This window comes from Pecten maximus, chromosome 2 (assembly GCF_902652985.1).
Source record: "Pecten maximus chromosome 2, xPecMax1.1, whole genome shotgun sequence".
In the NCBI taxonomy this organism is placed as follows: domain Eukaryota; kingdom Metazoa; phylum Mollusca; class Bivalvia; order Pectinida; family Pectinidae; genus Pecten; species Pecten maximus.
In genome coordinates this window covers 28526579-28549931 of record NC_047016.1, presented here as the reverse complement: position 1 = coordinate 28549931, position 23353 = coordinate 28526579, and the positions used below count along the sequence as shown (strand labels likewise).

General features: G+C 33.2%; 3 protein-coding genes across 4 annotated transcripts in view; 2 read left to right on the top strand and 1 right to left on the bottom strand.

Moving 5' to 3' along the window:
- The window catches only part of LOC117342375 (neurotrypsin-like), a 31174-nt gene extending 28925 nt beyond the window's left edge, over window positions 1–2249 (top strand). Inside the window, exons 11-13 of the mRNA XM_033904527.1 lie at window positions 169–318; window positions 1916–2095; window positions 2200–2249. Of these exons, the coding sequence (XP_033760418.1) occupies window positions 169–318; window positions 1916–2095; window positions 2200–2249 (380 nt within the window). The remainder of the gene's footprint in view (window positions 1–168; window positions 319–1915; window positions 2096–2199) is intronic.
- Window positions 2250–2270: 21 nt separating this feature from the next.
- LOC117321737 lies at window positions 2271–3782 on the top strand. Its single transcript, XM_033876249.1, has 4 exons — window positions 2271–2297; window positions 2520–2603; window positions 2693–2780; window positions 3102–3782. The coding sequence occupies exons 3-4, from the start codon at window positions 2746–2748 to the stop codon at window positions 3688–3690; spliced, it is 624 nt and encodes a 207-aa protein (XP_033732140.1). The 5' UTR covers window positions 2271–2297; window positions 2520–2603; window positions 2693–2745; the 3' UTR covers window positions 3691–3782.
- Window positions 3783–5299: 1517 nt separating this feature from the next.
- Window positions 5300–19915, bottom strand: LOC117321735. 2 transcript variants are annotated; one of them, XM_033876246.1, is made up of 15 exons: window positions 19797–19915; window positions 17160–17307; window positions 15788–15984; window positions 15315–15453; window positions 14913–15079; window positions 14043–14183; window positions 13413–13556; window positions 9711–9860; window positions 9105–9254; window positions 8626–8769; window positions 7739–7918; window positions 7222–7320; window positions 6746–6826; window positions 6359–6437; window positions 5300–6073 (listed from the first exon to the last, which is right to left on the bottom strand). In XM_033876246.1, exons 1-15 carry the CDS (start codon window positions 19852–19854, stop codon window positions 5422–5424), a joined length of 2529 nt encoding a protein of 842 aa, XP_033732137.1. In that variant the 5' UTR covers window positions 19855–19915; the 3' UTR covers window positions 5300–5421. The 2 variants fall into 2 exon arrangements, with proteins under 2 accessions (XP_033732137.1, XP_033732138.1); XM_033876247.1 differs by lacking the exon at window positions 9711–9860.
- Window positions 19916–23353: the final 3438 nt, after the last annotated feature.

Genomic DNA, 23353 nt, shown 5'->3' with positions numbered 1-23353 from the left:
TAAAAATTGTTAATCGAACTATTGCTATGCATTTTTTTAGCATATCCATTGAATATCCTGACTCGGGAAATGTACTGCGCATCAAAAGCCTATACGTTTCTTTTATTTGTTACACATTCCTATAAGATTATTTTTTAATAACTTCGTTTAATGTGGTATACTAAACAGAGTTTCTGTTCAATGAAATGTGTGATCCGCTCATCGATGACGTATGTACCAGCGACTTGTCATGTAAACCTACAAATGGATCCACAACATTAAAGTGCCTATGTCAGGAGATTAGATTCTGGGACATCTCTATCAAGAAATGTCGTAGAAGTCAGTATTTCCCCTTTGGTATATGCGTAAAATTAGGTTGTATAGCCTATATCCTGCCGGAATTATTTACTCATTTTTAACAGATATAAAAGGAAACATGATTTATTCTAACGCAGTTTTTTTTTGTATGTTTTGTAAGGTAAGATACTAATTTTCAAATTCTCTTTTGTATCAAAGGAACAACACCAAATCTCTATAAATGTATATGTCAAGATGAATACGATTTCTTGAATTCTTCACTCAGGATATGTCATAATAGTGAGTACGCGTTGAAATTTGAAAGTTTGAAATTTTAATACAGAAGTATCACAAATCGACATATTTCAAAGATATCGTTCACATGTGAAAGTCAGTTGAAATTGATAACGGAAATGGTTTCTTTGCTATTTCATTTAATAAACCGAAACCGAAATTTCTCCAAGTAGAGGGCGATTATTTTTTTCCAATATTGTCTTACTCAAGGTCAAGTTTATGAAAACAAACTATATATATATAACTTAGCAACACAAATGACGAAGGAAGACAACTTTTTGACTCGTGCCCTGACCGGGCCTCGAACTCACGATCTACGGCACCCAATCGACTAGCCAGAAATACCTGCAGCTTATACCGCTGCGCCACATCGGTGTTCTTAAAAAGACCGTTTCAATGGCGCAGTGATGGCCGGCCCGATACCCTGACATGATCATTGTGGAAGTCGTCTATACGATGATATGAATACCTGGATCGCAATGTATTTACATACATGGATACGAATTGTACATATATTATATATATTTCTCTCGGTACAACTACGACAGGAAATTCAAATCTATATCTTCGGATCACCAACACATGGTGTATATGGTGTATATGATACAGTGTGCCAATAACTAGATATATAACTTAGCAACACAAATGACGAAGGAAGACAACAGTTGACGCGACATGATTGAACTGCCACAGTGACGTCATTGTATTGTTGTCAGTACGTCCTATCTGTCAAACCCTAGTGATTGACATAAATCACACACTAGGAGGTGACAGAGAAATCTGGAACAGATTAAATGGGAGACCATTCTGTGATCAAATGGAGAAAGAAAAAAATCTTCAAGCATTATGATGACATTGATTTATATGTAACTTGCTATATCCAAAAGACAACGATTGGATAACCTTTTTTAGCTAGAACCAACGAAAGGGCTAATCACGAGCCTTTGATTTCGGCTTGAAATTGTAAAGGTGTGAATGAGAACTAATTGCTATGATTTGTTTAAGTGATCTGCCTTTTTTGACAAGTGCATAAACCATTTACCTTATTTATACCGTTTCAGCAAAATCTGAACTAAGTAGGGTGTATATGTATATATATAGAGGGCGTATGTTTGTCTGCCCGTACCTGGGAATTCGGATGTAGAAGGCGGTGGCAAATATACATTCGTATTCGATCATCGTTAGAATGCAGATATTTACGAATAAATGTGTAGTATTGATAATAAATGTTCACTCGAAACGAAGATTACATCGTAAGCTTTTTATAAGATTGAAGTACACTAATTTTGCATCATTCGTAGTGTTAAGAAAGAACTGAAAGCATCGACTTTCTTTAATAAAACAGGAACCAGTTTGCAAGGAATATACGTCAAAGACAGGATGAATATCACTGATGCAATAGCAATTTGTGAAAATAATTATGAAGGACAATTGGCTACAGAGGAACATCGTCTACATGTATTCCCGAAATGCATGGACTTTGCCGAAGACATCTGGGTCATGGACACATCATTTTTTATGGCAGGTATGGTATATTATTTGTTAAATCGTTTGATTGGTTCACGCCTTACAAATTGTTTTTAACACAATGAATATTAATATGAAAACAATTATAATCTGCTTTTCCAGAAAATCTCTCTGAGAGCTGTGCGAAAGTTAAACCAAGACGAGGGAATTGAAAATTGGAAGCTGTACAGAGAGAAAGGCGTTTGTGTGTATATCAAAAAGTAAGTAGTGTCATCTATATGTAAATATTAACGTAACTGATACAAAACACAGAGTTTATTCTTGCATACAACGCAAACATATACGCAATATTGAATGTAGCATAAATGTTGAATGCAATAAAAATAATCATACTGATAATCAACTTGATGTTCTATATTCCATAAAACTCGATGCTGTAAGACAGCGATGTACAAATGACATTTCTATTTTCTCCTGACCAGAAAACAACCAAAATGATCCCCCATGTGTTGCATTCCCAACAGCGCCTGGAAAGTCGTTTCTCGATGATTCCTCAAAGAGCTCTGGTAAGACTTTAAAAATGTATAGAAATTTATTTAAAATACAGTTAGCATTTTGTTGTTGTATCACTTACGATAACAAACGTTTTCTATAGCAGGTTTAATTGGCGGTCTTTTAGCTGCTTCCATAATCCTTGCTGGCGTGGTGATGCTTGTCGTTTGGTTTATCATTCGTCGAAGAAGGTATGTAATACATCTTATTATTTTCGCATGCAAAAACCTTAGCGCAAAATAAATTGAAACAATCTACAATATTTGTCGTCGAACGAAAAAAAAAACAACAACACATAAACTGGAAAGTTGAAAGTGGAATGTCTTTTGCGCAAAGAACAGAACACCACGAAATATGTTACATCGACATTATTGCACCACAGTCAATCCCTTCGAACATTTCACTTTCATTGAAACGCATATAATGATCATAATTAAAAACATTTTGTAGCCTGTCACGCTTATACAGAAATGTATATATGTATACATAAAAGTGGTTAAATTTCATTTCAGAAATAATAGTATGGATGCCACTCACGTGGGAAACCAAGTGTATGGCATAGATGATGCTGCTGACAAAAACGCATTGAAGATGGAGAGCCGGTCTGTAATTAAACCAGAGATCCGATACGAAGAGGAATATGACTATGCAACTGGAGCTACAAACCAATATACACAGGATCACAATCACTTGAATATATATGCAAATGACCAAGATGCGAGTGATATACAATATGAAACTGCAGGAGAAGTTAATCAAGTGTATTCGTTATCCGATGGTATTCCTGCTTATGCAAACTCTACGGATGGCCATGTACCCCCGAATGACGTATCGCAACATTACTCCTTGAAGGAATCTATCACCGGTCTTAAACAAACCGACACTCATGATGAACCTTCCCCAAGTAAAGACAACCTTCCAGAGGAGGAATATAACACCTTTTCAGACAAACAAAATGACCTACCACCTTCTGATACATATGACCATGTTCACAATGTTCCGGAGGGCGAATATGACCATTTCCAAATGAGATCAAGTGATCGGTCAAACTTTACGCAAGACGACGAAAACGGATATATGCAGTCTACATTTCCGGTGTGAATAAAACGATGTTGTAACTGTTGAATGTTACTGGATCTGTATGTGTGTTTCTTCATATATTTGCAATGTCCAGATAAAGTATTTTCTTGTTATTTATTTTAAATTTGTGACTTAACCATAATTACATGATTAGTTGTGAACATCGAAATTATTCAGATACCTTGTAAAACGGATATTACTGGCACTAGAATGTGATGATTTCAAAGACAATTCTTGGATTATGATGCAAGTTCAATATGTTCTATATATGGGAAATTGATGAGCCACAAAAGCCTTAACGGCATTTCGTATTTGTTGAACGTTTGTGATGAATAATAATTGGTCTGTAGCCCATGGGTGAAGGGAATCCTTTTTAATGCTGGATTCAAAACTACAAAAATGAAATCTCGAGAAACAGTAGTAATGAATAGAAGTTTAGATAATACATATATATATATATAAAATGATCAGATATTGTCAATTTTTCCAAACACATATCTTATGTTTGATCGGTTTATACTTTATGCGTCATTTTTCTAATTACATTACATCACATTATATTATATGTATATATATATATATATATATCTATTTACTCATATACTAGATGTTACCTTTAGGAAAGAACTCATATAGGCTATGTCTGTTTTTTTTATTGTTTTTTGTTTCGTTTATGAAATAAAACGTGTTTAATTTGAATAATAATAATAGCACCGTAACAGTATGTTAATAATGAACATTACATTTATACTTTCATGCCCGTCGCGGTCTTGTATTCTCCATTAATCCAAAGATAGAAAGAAATAGATTCGAGATAAAACCCAACAAAGATAATTTGATATAAACATATAATTGGTCGCATAGTTTCTATCTCATAAATAATTTTAATGTTTTCTAAGAAATTATTCTAAGATATTTTTTTCATATGTTTTAAATTGGTTTTGATTTGTCATTGTCTGACGTCATAACAACAATTAAAGATATCACCATTCATTTATGATATACGTTTAAAACAATTTTATCTTTTTGATCACGGGGTTTGTGTCGAGATTGTTTAGCTTTCTATGTGTATTAATGCCATTTTTTTCCCGCACGAAATTCAATTATATCATATCTTAAGATAACAAGGTTTAATTTGAAATCTAATTTTGATTTGACTTAGGATGTTGAGTTTTGATTCGACGTAACGTTGATATTGAAATCATATGTCTGAGGAGTAGCTTTTCCTCGAGTCCTTTTCGATGTGTATGCAATTAATAAACATGCAAAATTAACTCAAAAGTAAATTTTTTGAGGTGAAGTTCTTAACATGCAGAATTGCAAACCCGACTTTAATTTTCCGAATTATATCTACATATACTTTAGTTGCATTATACAGATAATTTAGTCTCATTTGCTCTAAAGTATCGATATATGATTTTGACGAATTCTATTCACGGCACGATTTGTACGTTTTATATGCATTATATAGAAGCAGGAATTGTTCATATTGCCATCAAAGCAATTATTCGCCTTGAATAACCCTTTATAATGTTTTTTTTTATCATTTAAACCGTTAAATGAGAGATATTCACAACATATAGTGTTTGTGTCCAGCTGCTTATCAAATTGACGACGACAATTGCAAAAATAACAATTAAACTTTAATAAAAAAAAACAAAAAACATTGTGATTACAAACTCAAGGCAAGGTATCGGTTAACAATAATTACATCAAATTGGGCATGTAAATCAATGAATAGAGTTTCTACCTCTAAACTGGAAAACCTGGTGAATTTATATTTTCAGATATATCGTCATGTGTTTCGTTTAGAGCTGCTCCCTTTTGTCCATTAAATACATCATAACCGTTATTTCTCATTGTGTGCGTATCGTCATACGGGTTCTCATTTATATGATCAACAGATGCTTTTTTCATATCAGCAAACGTATTGTAAACACCGGGTGGCGCCTCTGGCCGACTACACAGGGTATAGCCTCCATCGCGTGCTTCCTCTTTACTCGTAGATGGCTTACACCGGATGTAATGACCACTTGGTGTCGCAGTACATGTATGCTGGCTGCATCCATCGTCTGTTGTATTACTAGACGGGGAAGTTAGCTTGCCAGTCATATCTATGTATCCTGTAGATGTACTCTTAACCTTCGTGTACTTATTCCCCTGGTTAATCTTGACTTGCGTCTCTTCTATTGCGCCACACTTACTATTCCCCTGGTTAATCTTGACTTGCGTCTCTTCTATTGCGCCACACTTACTTATAACGTTAGCGTAATCTGGTTCATTTATTGGACGAATTTCCATGTATGGATTCTCAATGAATGGCATATTAGTGTCGTATGCATTGTTGAGAAATGTCTGTAGTCCAGAATTTGAGGAATTGTTGTTGGCTTCCCATTTCCGTTTTCTATGAATAATATGTAAAGACACAAACAATAAAAAATGTTTTCAAAGTAATAAGAAAATTTGAAAATGTAAAGTTCTCATGTTGATCAATTTCTCTTCTGATAAAATTTTATACTATTTATTTTATTATTATATCTTTTTTTGAAAAAAAAAGAAGAAGATTAATATTCTTTTATTTATTCATTTTTGTGAATGACACCCTATTTTCTGTGTTAATTCTAACAATTTTTAACATGATTTATTGTATGTTGATCTTTAGGTAGTAATATTATAATATTTAGAGTACCTTCTGTATATAACAGCAGATATTGTAATGCCAGTTGACAGGAGAATGGCGGCTATAACAACTATCGTCCATATGACCGCTGTATGGAAACAAATCATTCAGATTTATATTCATGGTTTTATATACTACGTTATTGAAGTAAGTCATGAAAACAAAGATATGAAAATATAAGAGATATATAATCTATTTTATACATTACAGCAATATAGGTGTTATTACCTAATTCAATCAGATGTTAACATAGACAACTGATTTTACTATACATCAGATATCATATTAATTACCTTTAATCGACATTGGGAGTGGAATCTGCCTATTCATGTAAAGGAACGCCACAATACGACATATTTTTAAAATGTTACTGAACTTACGATCAACACTCCTTACCAGAACGGGATATTGTAAGACTTTTAGAAAACACTGTCTGTGATGGGAAATCCTTACAGTATTCTTCATCAGTGCCGTGACCTGTCACATACCATAAAATATATATACAGACTCGTGACATTCAGTTTTCAAAATAATTAAACCCTAAACATATAATATGTATTTCATTGCCATACTGGTCAATAAGTTTTTCCGATTTCAAATTATATATGAATCTTATTTATGTTAATCAGTTAATACTCATCTTCTAATAATGATACTATTATGTTATGTGTACGATAAATATGTATAGATATGAAATAATAATGAAAAAATGACTGATGGGAATCACTTAATTTACTTTGAACTAAAATGTTCATTTGTTCATCGAAAGCAAACTTAATGTTGATAATCAAAGAATTCAACAAAGCTAAAATTTAATATCAAACCATTAACGAATTGAATCAATATATTGTATAACCTTTTTATTAACTTACGTTTATATATGCAAACAAAATTAATAGTATCGGTACAGCTGGTGTTGTATAAATGATTTCCTCTTGCTAGCTGACAAGTTGAGTTACTGTGCGGCATTTCTGTAAAGATAGTTTGATGTTCAAAGTGATACTCCAGTCTCGAAATGTTTACTTTACTTGTATAGCAAATACTTATTTAACAGTTGTCTAGTCTAAAGTATAAAATATCACAATGCTCGCTGTTCGATTCCCCAATCGGACATGGACAGTTACAGGGGTTCTACTGTTTAATCTCAAGTCTCCTTTCACGGTAAGACCCGCCATGCAATTCAATCTGGGTCAACAGGAGTTGCTAGCATAAATTGAGCTTAATTATATGGTAATAATCTTAAAGCAAAACGTAGAACGTTCACAATAGTTTACTGAAAAGCAGTCAGTCCTTGATATAAGTTAATTCCTGATTAAGCGGAAGTAATGCCACTACCATGTTTCGCGAAGATTACAAACATAACTTTTTTTTGTGATAAAAAATACTTACCTTTTTGATGAACGGGTGTTGTTTGGGACCAAATATCTGCAATGGAATCCGTACAGTTTTCAAACAACATTTGAGAGTTGCTCCATGTTGCCAAGCTTCCATTGATTTCGTTAACACAATATGTTAATGCATCATTGTAAGTCAGTTGTAATTTGATGTACACCGCATTCAGCTGGTCCACTGTATGAACAGGAAATAATGTTTTAATTGATATAGAAGTGTATTCTTATGTCTTAGCTGTACAGAGCTAACTTGGAATGTCTAATTGTATTATAAACCAGCTTTGATTGCAAAAACCTTATATTTGGTCTATTCTTAGGAACAAATTATCGGTAAATATGTGATATAATGATGCACATATTACCATTAAAATCAAAAGAATTCATTTAATTCCTAAATTAACTCCAAATATCGATGGACAAAAGTGAATACTAATATAAACGGAGGTCTAGAGGACCTGAATCGCTCAAATGACCAGTTAGGAATAATGGACAAAATACTATTTCCATTCATTTTATGGTGATCATGATAATTATGTAAGTGATGTTATAGGGAAAATGTATACACTGATTCTTAACAAAAGATTCCTCTGTTTTTGTTTGTTTTTTGTTTTGTTTTGTTTTGTTTTTGTTTTTTGTTCTTGTTAAATCAAACTTCAAACCAATATAAAAATCCATTACATGTTGCATCATAAAGCGTGATGTGAAGCATTTTGTGTATCGCAATAACGAATTTCTATATTTTATGATTTGACCTTTAAAATAGACCAAGGTCATTTGTATGCTGATAGTTAACAGTTTTCTAGAAGAATTTGAAAGACCTCTTCCCACTTCATACCATAAACTCACTGCCACTTCGTGCCATGTAAGTTAACAAACTGTCAATACCTGCGAAGCAACGATTGTCATCAACGTGCCATACAGGGTAGACTTGTTCAGGACAGAGGCATCTGTTCATACCGAATTCCTTCCGACACAACAAGTTACTTTGGCAGTCCCCTGATGCCGAACACATGTCATTGTATGATATTTCTGTAAAATAAAACATACAAATTAAGGTATGATATGAATATGATGTGTTTACATGTTCAGATTTCCCAATTCATGTAGCTGATGTGAAGGTACCGAAATGAAAAACCAAGAGTAACTGAATCCGATATAAATCATCATATCAGTATTTACATATAGTTGGATGATTTTAAATTTTATTATTATAATTAATTCTTGCAGCTTTGTTTCTTATCAATAGCGACGAATTGATATGTTACGGCTTTATATTGTCCTATTGTGCTATTATTTCAGGTATTTACCTCAGACAATGGCTAGAATTGTATAATATTTTGTATCAAGGAATTTGTCAAACGTACTTGTCTGACATGAGGACATTGAATGATCCCAGAACAGGCTTTCCTCGTTCTCACACTGACACGTGCCGTTATTGTTCTGAGGTGTACACACCAGGTTACTCGCACAACTGTCAGGGATGTCTTCAAAACAAGACTCGTTATGAAGCGATCCTGTAACAAGTGAAAATGGTAATCATTTTGTCATACAGACTTCAACACTGTTATGTAAATATAGACAGCAAAAATCGCCTGATTGTTATGACAATTTTCAATGATTTCGAAACAACAACTGATACATTGAAAAAAGCTTGAAAAAAGTGAATGTCCAACTCATTTACAAAGCGTGTTAACATAATTTTCTTCCAATATCTCTAAAAAGTATGGATTTTAGGAGTTAAGATTTGATGACTACACTGTATCCTTAATCTGACAAACGCGGTCAAGCGTATATAAACTGACATGGGCACATGTACATTACGACATCGTAACGAAGCTGGCATATTCACTATTTTACACTACTATCATACTTATAAAAAGTTGGTTAATAATGTAAGGAACGTCGATGGTATTATAGTTAATCGAGTCTTGTATGCAAGTAATAGATGTAAACAATGAACTCGGTCTTACTTATCTTACATGCTGACGATGAAAAGTCCCAAAACATCTTATTCTGGTTATAACACTGACATGTACTTTTATTGTGAGTCTGACTGCATACAAGGTTTCCTATACAACTGTCAGAGGCGTTGGCGTAACATGTCTTGTTGTATTGAAATTCTGAAACGATTGACAAAACCCTACCAGAGTATTGTTTATCGTGTTATGAACACCATGACAATATATTTACACTTGCAAAGTTTTGTCACTATATAACAATACCAGACCGATTTGTTTACCATTCTTGCATGGAAACATTGACCTTTGAACTTGCGTATGACAATATGACAGGGTACGGGAACTACTTTCGCCAAGCACATGGCTTTGTTTACATTTACAATTTAAGTTTGTTTACCATTGTTAAATGTATAAAAATAACATGTTTGACAATATTAAATATGATAATCTTTCAAAATGTTTTTGTTATTTATGTTAATATCATAATAAAAAACAGAACTATTTTTTACCGAGGAAAAAAAGTCTCAATTTGTTGTGAAACGTCACCATTGGCTGTTCTAATAATTGACTCCTCCCACTGTGTCCGACTTTTATATGATTGTTTTTATTTACAAAGAAAAAATATTATAATCACAAAGACTTATAGAAACAACATCCGTAAGTGTAAATATAGGGATTGGATTTCGCTCCATAAAAGCATGGTTAACATAAAAGTGAAATCCAATCCCTATGTAACGTAAACAATGCGGTATTTGTATGTAACGGGAATGGATTTTGTGAGTTATGTACCTTAGATTGAGAGTTGTGTCCCTTAGCAGAAGTATGGATTTGTGTATGTATTAGAGTATTTTGTGGAATTATAGTTGATTTATTAATTGTGAGTGTGAATATATGTGTTCAGAATGTAGAATATATGTAGTATGAGAGTATGTATATAGTTTGAGAATGTGTGCGGGTAACTATGATTGTGTATTTTATATTGAAAACAGTGTAGGATAATTCATGTGCACCATTGTGAATGGAAAAGGACGCTAGTTTATATGTGTGAATGTAACGAGTATGTGTGGGAAGTTGTATGAAAATATTGAAGCCATTGGCTGGTATCTCTATGCATGTTGGTTATATCAAACTTAAAGAGGCTTACTCGCAGACGGACCGGTAAACGGCACATCTCCGATCACTAAATAAACTTCAGTACACGTTTCTATGTGACAAAATTAGAGGCTTTCCGACTTTATTTCTTAAAACAATTACAGAATATGTATTTAAAAGACGTCTTAAAGCTCAACCTGAGAGGGAAATGTATGGAATATAACGGCAAATCTTCTTTGTAAATCGCCGCTGCCTTTGAAGTTATCACTGTGCGGCACTGTGCACGTGCTTGTTTCTTTGATGTGTCAATCAAATTAGACTTATTGCGGGTTGCGATTAAATAAATAATATTTAAAAATGAGGTTTTAATATCACTTTTCAGCGTTTTATAAGGAAAATAAAATGAAAAACTCAACAATTCCAACAATCTGTCATGTGTAAAAAATCTTTTTCTATTAGCCAATTTTTCTGATCTCTCTGCGGGCAAGCCTCTTTAAAACAAAAAGTTGGTTGTTTACTTCCCTTCTATTCTTTCCTTTCACTTACAGAAGCCATTGGTTGGTTATTTTCCTTCAATCTTTCAGTCTAGGTTTTGGAGTAATAACTGCTTCGTGTATGATAGTGTGGAAGATGGTTTTATTCTGTGGTGAGGTAAATAGTTATTGTTACTAGTTGTTTTATATTGCCTATGATAGTGTTGAATAAATGTAGGACTTGTATCTAGTTGTTGTGTGTCTTATATATTCAAAGCATGGTACTATTAAGTATAATTAAGAACCTGGGTTGTAGGGAAATTCGAACCGTTACATGTCAATGGTTTTTGATTGCCGTGTTATGTATTATTTGTTTGGAATTTATCATATGTCACCATACCTGGTGATCATATTCAACCATACACTCGTTTCTTATAATTATGCGAGAGGACGGGAGGTGTATGAATATGAAAATCCGTTTTAAAGGTCTGTAGCGGAACTTAGCTGGGCTTAAAGTCGGTAGTCAGGCAGCTAAAATGGTTAGGGCGTCCGTCTTCGGAGGGCCTAGGGTTCGAGCCCCAGTCTTGTCGTTGTTTGTTTTCCTTTCGTGTTACAATATAGGTATAATATAGGTGTATAGCATTATATAACAATTGTGATTATTGTGACATTACTATTTATTATGTGAGTAACGGTTTTTTAGTCTTACGCCCCATAAAACAATTATTCATTACACACGTCATGTATAATAGGACTAATTACGACACGTAAAAAGGCAGTTTCTACGATATGAAATATCTTTCTGTTTTAACACGAAACCAATCAAATAAATGGCACTTTCGAAGAGAATTATTATATAGCAAAATGTCTTATGATATACCAAGGGAAGTTTTGTATGGAGATAAAAACACAGCAATAAATTCAAAACGGAAACTTTCGTCGTCACCAAACAATATTCGAAATATCGGAAACAAATTATAATAAAATGGCACTTTTCACGATAGTTTTAATTAGTTGTTGGAAACTGATGGAACATTCCACGTCAAAAGTTGCTCATGCTTGACAATAGTATTTGATCAATCTCAATTGATAAAAAATAATTAAATAAATAAATAAAATGATAATAATAATAAAAAGCCTTTTCATAAACACAAACACGACCAACGACTGACACTTGACTAAATTTCAAGTCATCGCCTCAGTTGTGACGGCATATCAAAATAGTTACAAGGTTTGCAGTTTTGTATGACACTTTTCCGACACATTGAAAATGGTTTCAAAATGAGGTGTTCAATTAGTCACATAATTATAACATCAGATTCGAGTTTAATAAATCGCTGTATCACAGTAACATGCTGTCTGAAATCGGTTAACAAATATTTATTATCCGTTGTTTGACATTTAGCAAACGACCAATGTTTTTCGCAACTCCCTGGAGAGCATACAGCCGCAGCTGCCATTTTGGCGCTAACAGCTTACGCACGGCAATTTCCTGCACTACCCTAACACGTACTCATTTACAGCTTAATCGACTGGAGCACAATTGGAGTAAAGTATCTTGTTCAAGGGTACAACACAACGCCGGTGCCGGGACTCGAACTAGCAACCCTTCGGTCACGTAGCACTGCGTCCTACCACTAGACCACTGTGCCTCCAAAAATCTTATTAAATTTTTCTCTCGACAAAATTAAAGAAAAATGATGAAAACTCATGTAACAAATCTAATAGGAGGGAACACTAAGTGATCATTTTTACTACCGAAATGTAAAAGTTTTGTTTTGAATATTTAGAGTGACTATGATACCAAGGTATTATCACTATGAAATATCGATTTGATCTGGTACGGTTTCTTAAGTGTTCCCACAAAATAAAATCCTCTCTGCAAAGTTAATAATATTTACAGCAGGGAAAATCTCAAATTAAGTTCTATATAAAATGTGTGAAATTAGGCTGGGAAGATATGATTTTTTTCTACTAAACAATTATTTTACGTCATATATATAATGATATTAAGATATATATTGACCATAAGTTATCATGACGTCACAACAGTGTTATTACACATGTAACTTCAGACATAGACATATAACATGGAAGAGCAGACCAGTGCTATACTTATAAACACAAGTATTTATTTAAAAACACTTACTTTCTTTACATTTACCCTGTCTGTCGTCCCAAAACATATCATTTAAACATAGACATGTGCTTGTATCTCCATGTGTGTTACAAATGAGTGTGTTTGAACATTGGCGTGAGTTAGCAGGTTGACAGGACTCATTGAAACTCGATTCTGAAACAGACATTTTAAGTACAGTGTATATACGATCACTCCATTAACAAGTCATTTACATTCATATACACGGAATTGTCTGCAAACAGCTTCACGTACATTTTAAAATTTGTATGTGATTTGTTATTATTCTTGATAATCTTACACCTTAACCATAACATGGCATACCGATATCAATACTGTTCAAGTTCTTACCCAATATTTTCTAGATAAATCGAAACCATAGTAGAAATACATCAGTTTATCCTTAAAAAGTACACAAATGTAAGCTTATAATAACTTGTTGGCCCAATGAAAGAAATTTCATACGGGCATATATATAATATAGAAATTCTATATATAATATATATATTGAATGTTTTTAACTTTAACATCGAACCCTATGAATAAGGATCAAAACATGTCTCTGAGTGGCTGCAGCATTTCCAGTATATTGCTGTATGTGCCAGATGTATTTGAATTTAGTCTCATGTAACATTGCCTTACTGATTTTGCAAGCTGATACTGCACTGTCCCAGAACATTGTTGTTTCATCTAAACACTGACACAGTTGTCTCCCTTTGGATAAAACACAGGTGGAGTTCCCTTCACACTGTTCGTCAGGCTCACATGACGCTTCATATGGAACTGTTTGGTAAAAGAGAATTGTTAGAATTAAGGATGGTGTAGATTCTGTGTCAAACGAGACGTTAACACTCACTAGCTTAGTCATTATATGTAGTACTGGCACCACAGATAGGAATATGATAGCAAACGTGATTAACATACCAAATACCAACCAAACTGTTCAAGGTTAGTAAAAAACGAAACACCAATTTATCATTAAATACAATGTGAACTGCACAGCAGCCAATGATATAATGTGAAATATTGGAGAGATTTATACCTGTATGAAATTTACATAGTTTGCCATTCAGTAGCGTATTCATAGTTTCTAATAGTAATTAATATTTGCTTTGTATATATACGTCTATAATAAAATAGTAATGATAACAATGTCATTGACCAGTATTCATTATAACACTTTACTCAGAGATGTACGGCAATAAAAAAGGATAAGTAACACACCTTTTCATAATCGTATCCGTAATAAAAAGTAAACTTTACTTATTTTACAACAATTACATGTACGAAACAAGTTTTATCAACCACACTTGTTGGAAGCGCGGGAGTTATCTTACTGTGGGGTGCAACAGAGGTATCTAGAGAAAACCCGCGTAGTCGGGCAGGTGACCGTATATAATATCGTAGCTTATGTAATTTATACCCACGCACACACACCCACAGAAACACGTACACAACAACATGTGCTGTTTATTTGAAGCATTTCTAACATTCATACTATTATACAGTTACCTGGGGCTTCACATATAACACCTGCTATATTACGTCGGCTACAGACGGCTGCCAGTCTTTTACAATCTATTAATCTATCCTCAGTATTGTCACAATTCAACGCTACTCTCCATAGAGCGCCGTCGTAACCTTGACCAAAAAAGGCATTATTTCTAGCTATTCCCCCGCTGCAAGCAAAAAGCAAATTAGGAAAATAAATAATAACAAAACAACTTCTAAGTATATACCGATATTAACTGTCGTATGATTGTTAAAATGAATATGGGTTTAACATTTTCACTTTATGTTCATTTCCGATGATTTTCCGAATCCGGTTTTCTTTTCAGCCTTGAAGACTTAATCTAATGTTGTTGCTTTTTGTTAATATTTCGAACTTGATTCACAGATCGATATAGAACGTACTTGTAACCAAGCTGCTTGCATGCAACCCTTGCATCCACTGCTCTCCAGCCGTTCTGACAAACCGAAAGCCAATTGCTTTCTAAGTATATTTCTACCCTTCCTTCGAATGCATCTTTTCCGTTCATCAGTCTTATGTCACCTTTATTATTACAATAAACGCATTTTGTAAAAAATAGTTAAAAAAAAAGCAAAAAAAAAGCAACTCAATTAAAGCATTTATAATGATCACTATATTTGCTCTATTCATTTTCGTGTGCTTTTGTAAAACAATAAAACAATGAATATTTATATACAATGAAATTGGATGTTGCCAGTATAAATTTACATCAGCAATGCAGATATAATGAAACCAATACATACATTGAAGCACATTCCCGAAATAACTTGATGGTATATAATATGACGGAAATAAATAAAATTATAAAGATTGGATGAGGTTCATTTTTAAAATTATGAGTGGAACAATAACGTACCTGAATTCGGTTTTGCAATATAGGTTGGTCGTTCACATATAATGTTCACTTCGTAGTCATCGCGTCCTGCACAATTTGTAGACTCGAGGACGTCATATTGGCAGGCACCAATTCTTCCCTCACTTCCATCGCAAATCACATTGTCAATCCGAAACGTTTTTTTATTTCTCTTGTATTTACTAAAATATCTGCCAGTTCTGTTGTAACAAAGATTACATGTATAACAAGAAAATAAAATCAATTTAAACTTTATTAGCACCTTTATAATTACAAATGGAATTGACCGATTAATGGATACGTCTCTCTGTAGTCCTATCAAATATGTTTGTATCAGATTAGTTTGCTACTCTCGTTTAATCAATTTATCTTGTCAATCATGCATATCGAATATTTTTAATACATTGTTTACAAATCATGACCATAAAATAACATTAAAATGCTTCACGTAAATAAAAATATCAAGAGAATTATTAAAATGAGGTGTAATTTTTTAACTGAAAAAAATCGTCAAAACAATAGGTCAATTACTGATAGAAATTATTGATGTATGTTGGTCTCGACCGATTATGGTGCATGCTATTACTTATTTGAATAATGACTGTAAGTATGGAGAATGACGAGAGTTGCTATGCGCTTTAATGTTCCTTATAATGACATAGGAAATGAAATAATGAATAGTTCTAACATCATCAAGAGATAACACGTGAAAAAGTTCTTGTTCTAATCTCTGTTTGAAATTCAAGGCATTGTAATGCGATCGGCGGGGTGATATGTTTTCTCGTTCACAAATGTGTTTGTCGAATGTGAGCCCTATCGATGTATATGGTTAGGTTACCACCAACTTGGCTATTGTTGCCGGGGGCAAGTACTTAGTGCACTCGATGAACTATTTGTGATCAGGATCCTGTGTTGTGGACCAATTAACCCACAAACGAAAAAGTAGTAAAAGTAAACTTGAAGATAATCTTAACGTATTTATTTGGTGAGTCTTGTGTACATTAACATAATGCTTGTTTCGGCTGCACTATTGATATGTACGTCATGAAATGCTGACAATTTCTTCTCTTTACTAATTTTATATCAAACTATGTACATCACACTGAAAACATTGGATAAATATATATTATTAACGTTCGAAAGTTCGATGTTAATGTCGGATATACATTTCATATATTTTAAGTCTCGTGATATATGGATATATATCATTTATTTTGATTTTAAGAAGTTTTGTATCCGTTCGAAGGGGGGATTTACAGATTTCTGAAAGTGCTATGAATTGAAATTTATCTGCCAAGCTATAACACGAAGGATTTTTTGTTATTACTTTTTATGATAAACGTAATTATGTAACTAAAATTTGATAAAATCGTACGCAAAACCAAGCTGTCTGCATACAACGGCGACATTCCCGGCATGGCGATTCCATCCGTTGTTACAAACAGTCCCCCAACTTCCCTCCTCGTAAACTTCCAATCGGCCTTGGAATTCGTTTATTCCGTCCATCAGACGAATGCTTCCTTCTGAAATTATAAATAATCAAATGTACTTCATACTGTATGCAGACTTCATCACAGCACCGATCAGTATTATTTTAGTTATAAACACACCGACACACAAATATATTAACTGCATGTGTTAAGTTTTTGTTAAAAAGTGGCATACAGCCTTTTTTCATGACTTGTTCAGTAGCATGACTCGGTGTGTTACTGATATTATATATAAATTAATTTATATCATATACACATTTGTAAGAAAAATACTTTAAGTTTCCTTCAATATCATTATCATCACCAATAAAAAAAAACCCGATAGAGAACAATATCTAATTTGTTAGATAATTCATGTCATCCTCTAGATAATTCATGTCATCCCCTAGATAATTCATGTTATTCCCTAGATAAGTCATGCCATCCCCTAGATAATACATGTCATCCCCTAGATAATTCATGTCATCCCCGTGATAATTCTTGTCATCCCCTAGATAATTCATGTCATCCACTAGATAATTCATGTCATCCCCTTCGTATGTAAAACTTTTAAAAAGTTGGTCATAATTTTGAGTCATTGAGTGCACATTTCAAATGAGTGTCTCGTCGTTGTTTTCTGGGGTAAAAAGAGTAACAAGAGACTAAAACATATCACGGAAACAAACAATATATTTACAAATTGAGAATTAAGGAATGTCAAATAGACCATGCACTAATTCGTGTGTTGCAAGTTATATTTATACACTTAAGCGACAAATTCAACTTGAAGTTTGACCTGAATATATCCCCTTAACAAGTAGGTATATCCGACGAGCGAGACTAGCGACAGAGTGTTAAGTGATGATATGTTATGTGTATGACAGTGACGTGTCCATGAGGCATCAGATGGTTAGCATTGTATGTACACTAAATGTGAGTTTAACATCAGCACAATAAAGGTCCATACACAAAGTATTTTCATCAAAAGTGCGATTTTCTTACATTAGGACACACACGAGTAAATTATTAAAAAACTAATGAAGGTATAAACTGTTGACCATGTATCTGTTCTGCTCCGTACGAAATAAGCTGTACTAAGTATTCATGTATTATAATGCCTAGAACATTTGACTTTTTTAAGTTTTATTTTTGTTGTTCAACATAATTCACAAAAGATCGGTTATGAATAAAAGTGATAGTTAAACAAAATTTAATATAAGAATTAATTTCAATAACTTCATATAGCTGAAAAAGCAGCACAGATAACGGACATAAAAAAAAAAACAGATATTCTAATTAAAAAGTGAAAAAAGAGAAAATATGATGTATGTGATAGATTTCCTTGAAATGAAGCTACATGTACAAAGTAAAACATCAGGTCGAAATAAAACATCACACGAATATCTTGCCAGTGAGAAACATACCGAATGGAAAATACTTTTTTTTTACTTAATATTCTATGAGTTTTCTGATAAATATTATCTTGAACTTTTCTTTAAATTCTTGTTCATACATTCGCCGGATATCTGGATATTTTGCTGAGTTTGTCGAAGGTTCAAATGAAATTAGAATCATATTTTATCGTTCAGTTTGATTTCAAACGTAGTTCAATTTTTGTTGAATTATTTTGTTGTATAAACGTATTTTTATTTTTTTTACTTCATATAGCGACCGTGAACTCAGTCTTTCTCAATAGAAAAATGCCTGCTTTCCGACTACTTCCATATCACGGTGTTAAGTGACCATTTACAAGCTGAGTTCATTCTGGTTGCTTTGTTGCCGAATTTACATTATGATATCAAATTAAACGTTCAGCAATACAGTTTGAGAGAGTTTGCTGGCTAATATCCGACGTTGTATACCTGATATTTTCCAATTTGATTCAAAACATATCAATTATGGACCTTAAGTGAGGTCACTAAGGTGTTATACCGACCTCGAGAAGCAACTGTTAACCAAGGGCGAAGCCATGTTGGCAAAACATCATATTAGCCGAATCAAAATTCCTTAATTCTTATATTAGATATGAAACTTGCTTGAAAAAGGGTGGAATTGTATAACATCTATCTTTATAGAAGGTGATTTATATATGAACGTTTTGACGTCACACTGATTATGAGGTTATAAACGCAATATCGTCATGTTGTTTTTACAAATAGAAATCCAGGTGAGTATATCAAATAATTGATCTCCATGTGACCATGTTTTAGCCAATGAGAAATAAGGGAATAGGATCATATCTAATATCACATGAAATGAATACAGTTTTTTTGCGTGTTTTTTTTTTTAAACTTACAATCAATAATGACTACGGAAGGTCAATATTTCACTAATCCTGTGACGAAGTGATGTACATGCACTAATTAGGCCTATCATTTATAAAATACATGCCTATATACAAGATACATCATTATAATAAACAAGTATGTCGGTATGTCACTAGAAATCATCGAGAACTATTACTGAACCTAAAATACATTATAAAGTTTGCAATAAAACAACAAAAGTAGAACATTTCAAGTTAATATAAGAAGCAATCATACTTATCAAGGCTACAAACAATCCAAGACATATGAGGACAGTGTAGTGCGCTCGATACATCTTCTATCTTCCGCAGTAAGTAAACAAGTAAGTCAATGTATCAACGGAAAATAACCTCTAAGGTGCGGAAGCACTAAAATCACTGACGCATCCTTAACATAGTGGACGACTTGTAAGTGATCACAATATAAAATATAAAGATATTAACCAAAGGGCTAATATATATCGTGGATCAAAGTGCTCCCTTACAAGTCTCTTAGAGATATACGAGTACAATTCACACAAGTAAAATATCAAGTATCTAAGAAAACTAAAGAACACATTCAGATATCAGAGTTTGGCTGTACCTCATCCTCATTTTCATTGAAGGGAAACAGTTATTATATTTTAGGAGATGATGCATCATGTTAGTCTTGCCACGGAACCCAGGCACCACCGTATAGTTTTGGGTTGCTGAATGTGTCCCTCGTCTGGTTACCTACCGTAACCATGGTATCTTTATACGACATGAGTCATTTTAGTAATCTTAATACAATAGCCTCATTACCAATATCAATGCTGTGTAATTTGCACGGATCGGAAGGTATATTGAAAAGATTGTTGTGGTCAGCAAAGTCATAATGAACCATATTGAAGAGATATTGCTGCCCACAAGACACACGTACAAGTCACTTCCGACACGTTCCTTTCTGCTTTTCATGTAAAATGCCTCGTAGAAAAAAATAATACTTTCGATATTACTCTCGACATTGAGGTAATGAAACCCGATTTCATTTTAACAAATTTTATTGTACAAAAATATAGGATCAGATAACAGGCTACGCCTATGTAAATCGTTTCCAGGTATAAAGAGATAATTCAAAATATAGATAAATATAACAAATTGAGCAGATTAATATGTACATATGATAAAGATGGGTCAATATAGGGAGGTCATATTTGTACTAATAAGCTGTTACTGGTTAAAGGGAGATAATAACTTAATTTAGATTTGCAGTATGTATATCCAAAAGTAGATATCATTATTTTTATTAGTAAAATTGCAAAGATATTACATGTATTTGATGTTGGAGTGTTTGAATGGCATCAAGTCTTGAATCTATCAACACATAGTTTCTGGCTTAAATGTCCATTAACTCCTCCTCCTCTAGCCTTCAAACAAGGTGTGTTAGATTCAGACCGGTTGCCCCATCACCCCACCAAAGCTTTAATGCCTATCATATTCAACAAGTATAGAAACATGGGCTGCGAAAGAAAGAGTATGTGTTCATTATCAAATACCACACAAATCAATTTAGTTTAATATCTAGTTCATACGATATCAATTTAAGCAATATGAAAAAAATAACCTAAAGGCGTTTTGAAATATTATATAATCACCGAATTCAGTATGATTTTTATATACATTTATCAAAAAGGTGATATTTTGCATCACGTATTGAAAAAAAGTTAAATTAAATCATAGGAAAAATGTGAGATCATCTTACAAATATCTTTAATCGTATGTCCTCTAATGCTTAAAAGGACATACTTTGACATATACAAGAATTGTAAAGCTACCAGATGGTCTTTTTATGTTGAAGACGTACTACTTTTGTAATTTCCAAAAATAATAGTTATTGACCAATGACCAATTATATAAAAGATAAAATGAATACGAGACATATGTTGCTAAATTTGTTATAGATAATGACGTGTATGAAGATTCATAGAGGATCAGCAGCCTCGCCCACCATATGTAATTGATACCCAAAAGCTTTCAACCACTGAGGCATGATAGGAATAATGGTAGACCATACAGATGAAAATCTTTGATGACACTTAACTGTAAACCTGAAATTACGTAATTTTAACTTCGAACCCAAAATTCCTATACCAAATTCAGCATTGAAACAACACATACTAATGGATCATAATTATTCACACATCGATATTTTCTCTTGTCTGTATTTTTGTTTACATTTGCCATTGATAACAATCAACAACATATGACCTACTTAAAAAGGAAACGTATTACGAACCTGATACAAGGTTTTTTTTTATCAAGTATCACTTGCCTAATAAGCTTTTAAAATGGAAACTGCCGTATGACGGCAGTGTATATGTTGAGTACCTACCAGTGTGGATTGGGTGAAGACCAGACATGGGTGCCCTTCGTGTAGGGGTGCATAGCGGCGAAACATAATAATTTCATTTCAACATATTTCATTGAAAATCAAATGGCACTGAACATCAGCCTTAAGTCTATATAAAAGTTCTCTCCAAAACATTTTACGTTTATTTCAAATAATTAGTATCCGGTTATTAGTCAAGAATGGAAAGTATAGTATATATATATATAGAAAGAGTATTTGTGAATAATATATAATGAATATCTTATGTTTTCTTTATGATATTTTACAGATCATTATTACATATATATTAGAACTCGTTTACTACGCAGGAGAGAGACAAATGTTTGATCAACAACAGAGTTTCCGACTATAATTTCCATTTGGTAATTACCATAGTAATTATTAACGAGTATTCCACTGTAAGGGAGGCTGTCAATATTTGGAGTAGGAATCTGATCTGACCGCTGAAAACTTACATCATTCCGTCCCTATAAACACAGGAGATATAAACTACATACAAGTCAAAGAGTGCGTGTGAAATAACCGTTTTTCGAAATAACATCAGTTCCGTATCTCGTGAAAAGATATATATTTAAAATTGAAACATATATATTTCCAAATCATCCTCTCCAACTTTCTCAGATGTACAAGATTTCATCATTCTGATGAATTGCTCTCCTTAACTAAACTGATAATATAATTAGGATGATAAACCTTATTATTTCTAAAGATAAAGATGTTAAACTGGACAAATCGTGCTGACCTTTTGTGAATGTTTTATTATCATAAAGAAACAGAAGATTCTCGTGTATTTTTTTGTTGGCATTTCGACTTCCATATGTCTAATTTGAGTCAGAAAAACGGGTTTGTTTAGATGTCAGTATTCCTGTTGTACATGTATTAATACAAATATTTTTTTTTAAATTAAGTAAACGAATAATATCATTCGACATGAAAAACAAGAACATGAAGTATCACAACAATATGCACGATGAGGTGAAATCTCTTCTCGTCGTCACTCCAAGTTTATACAGACTATTATACATCAATTTACATGACCGACAAGGGTGCTGTATCGTAGTGACATCTCTTGTTCCTCAATCCCCGAGGTTGTCTTGCCACAGAACATTTGGTATCTAATGACCTGGTTCCATAAACACAATTTCACTGAGGCAAGTTGACTGCTGCAGAAAACAGAAAACACCACGAGGATTCGGCAGATGTAAGTTGGGGAAGACTTCAGAAAGTTGATATGGTCTTTATCATGACATTATTAGGACATATTTTTCTACCATATGTGAAGAAGTATCCTCGACATCCCTCAAAGGTCTGGTAGTTCCCTTGATACCAGCGTTCCAACATGAGATAATTCTAATCCTCTTATTCTTTTCAAAGGTTTGTCATTTAAATCTGTCAGTCGTTCATGTATCCTACTGTTTTGTCGA

Bases quoted from the DNA above. Each gene is read 5' to 3' on its own strand.
- LOC117321737 (XM_033876249.1), top strand. From the start codon at position 2,746: ATGCTTGTCGTTTGGTTTATCATTCGTCGAAGAAG. The intron at 2,781-3,101 runs GTATGTAATACA...ATTTCATTTCAG, and splicing joins TTTATCATTCGTCGAAGAAG to AAATAATAGTATGGATGCCA.
- LOC117321735 (XM_033876246.1), bottom strand. From the start codon at position 19,854: ATGTATCGAGCGCACTACACTGTCCTCATATGTCTTGGATTGTTTGTA. The intron at 7,321-7,738 runs GTAAGTATTTTT...CTATCTTTACAG, and splicing joins AACACCCGTTCATCAAAAAG to AAATGCCGCACAGTAACTCA. The intron at 6,827-7,221 runs GTAAGTTAATAA...GGTATGTGACAG, and splicing joins TTTTGTTTGCATATATAAAC to GTCACGGCACTGATGAAGAA.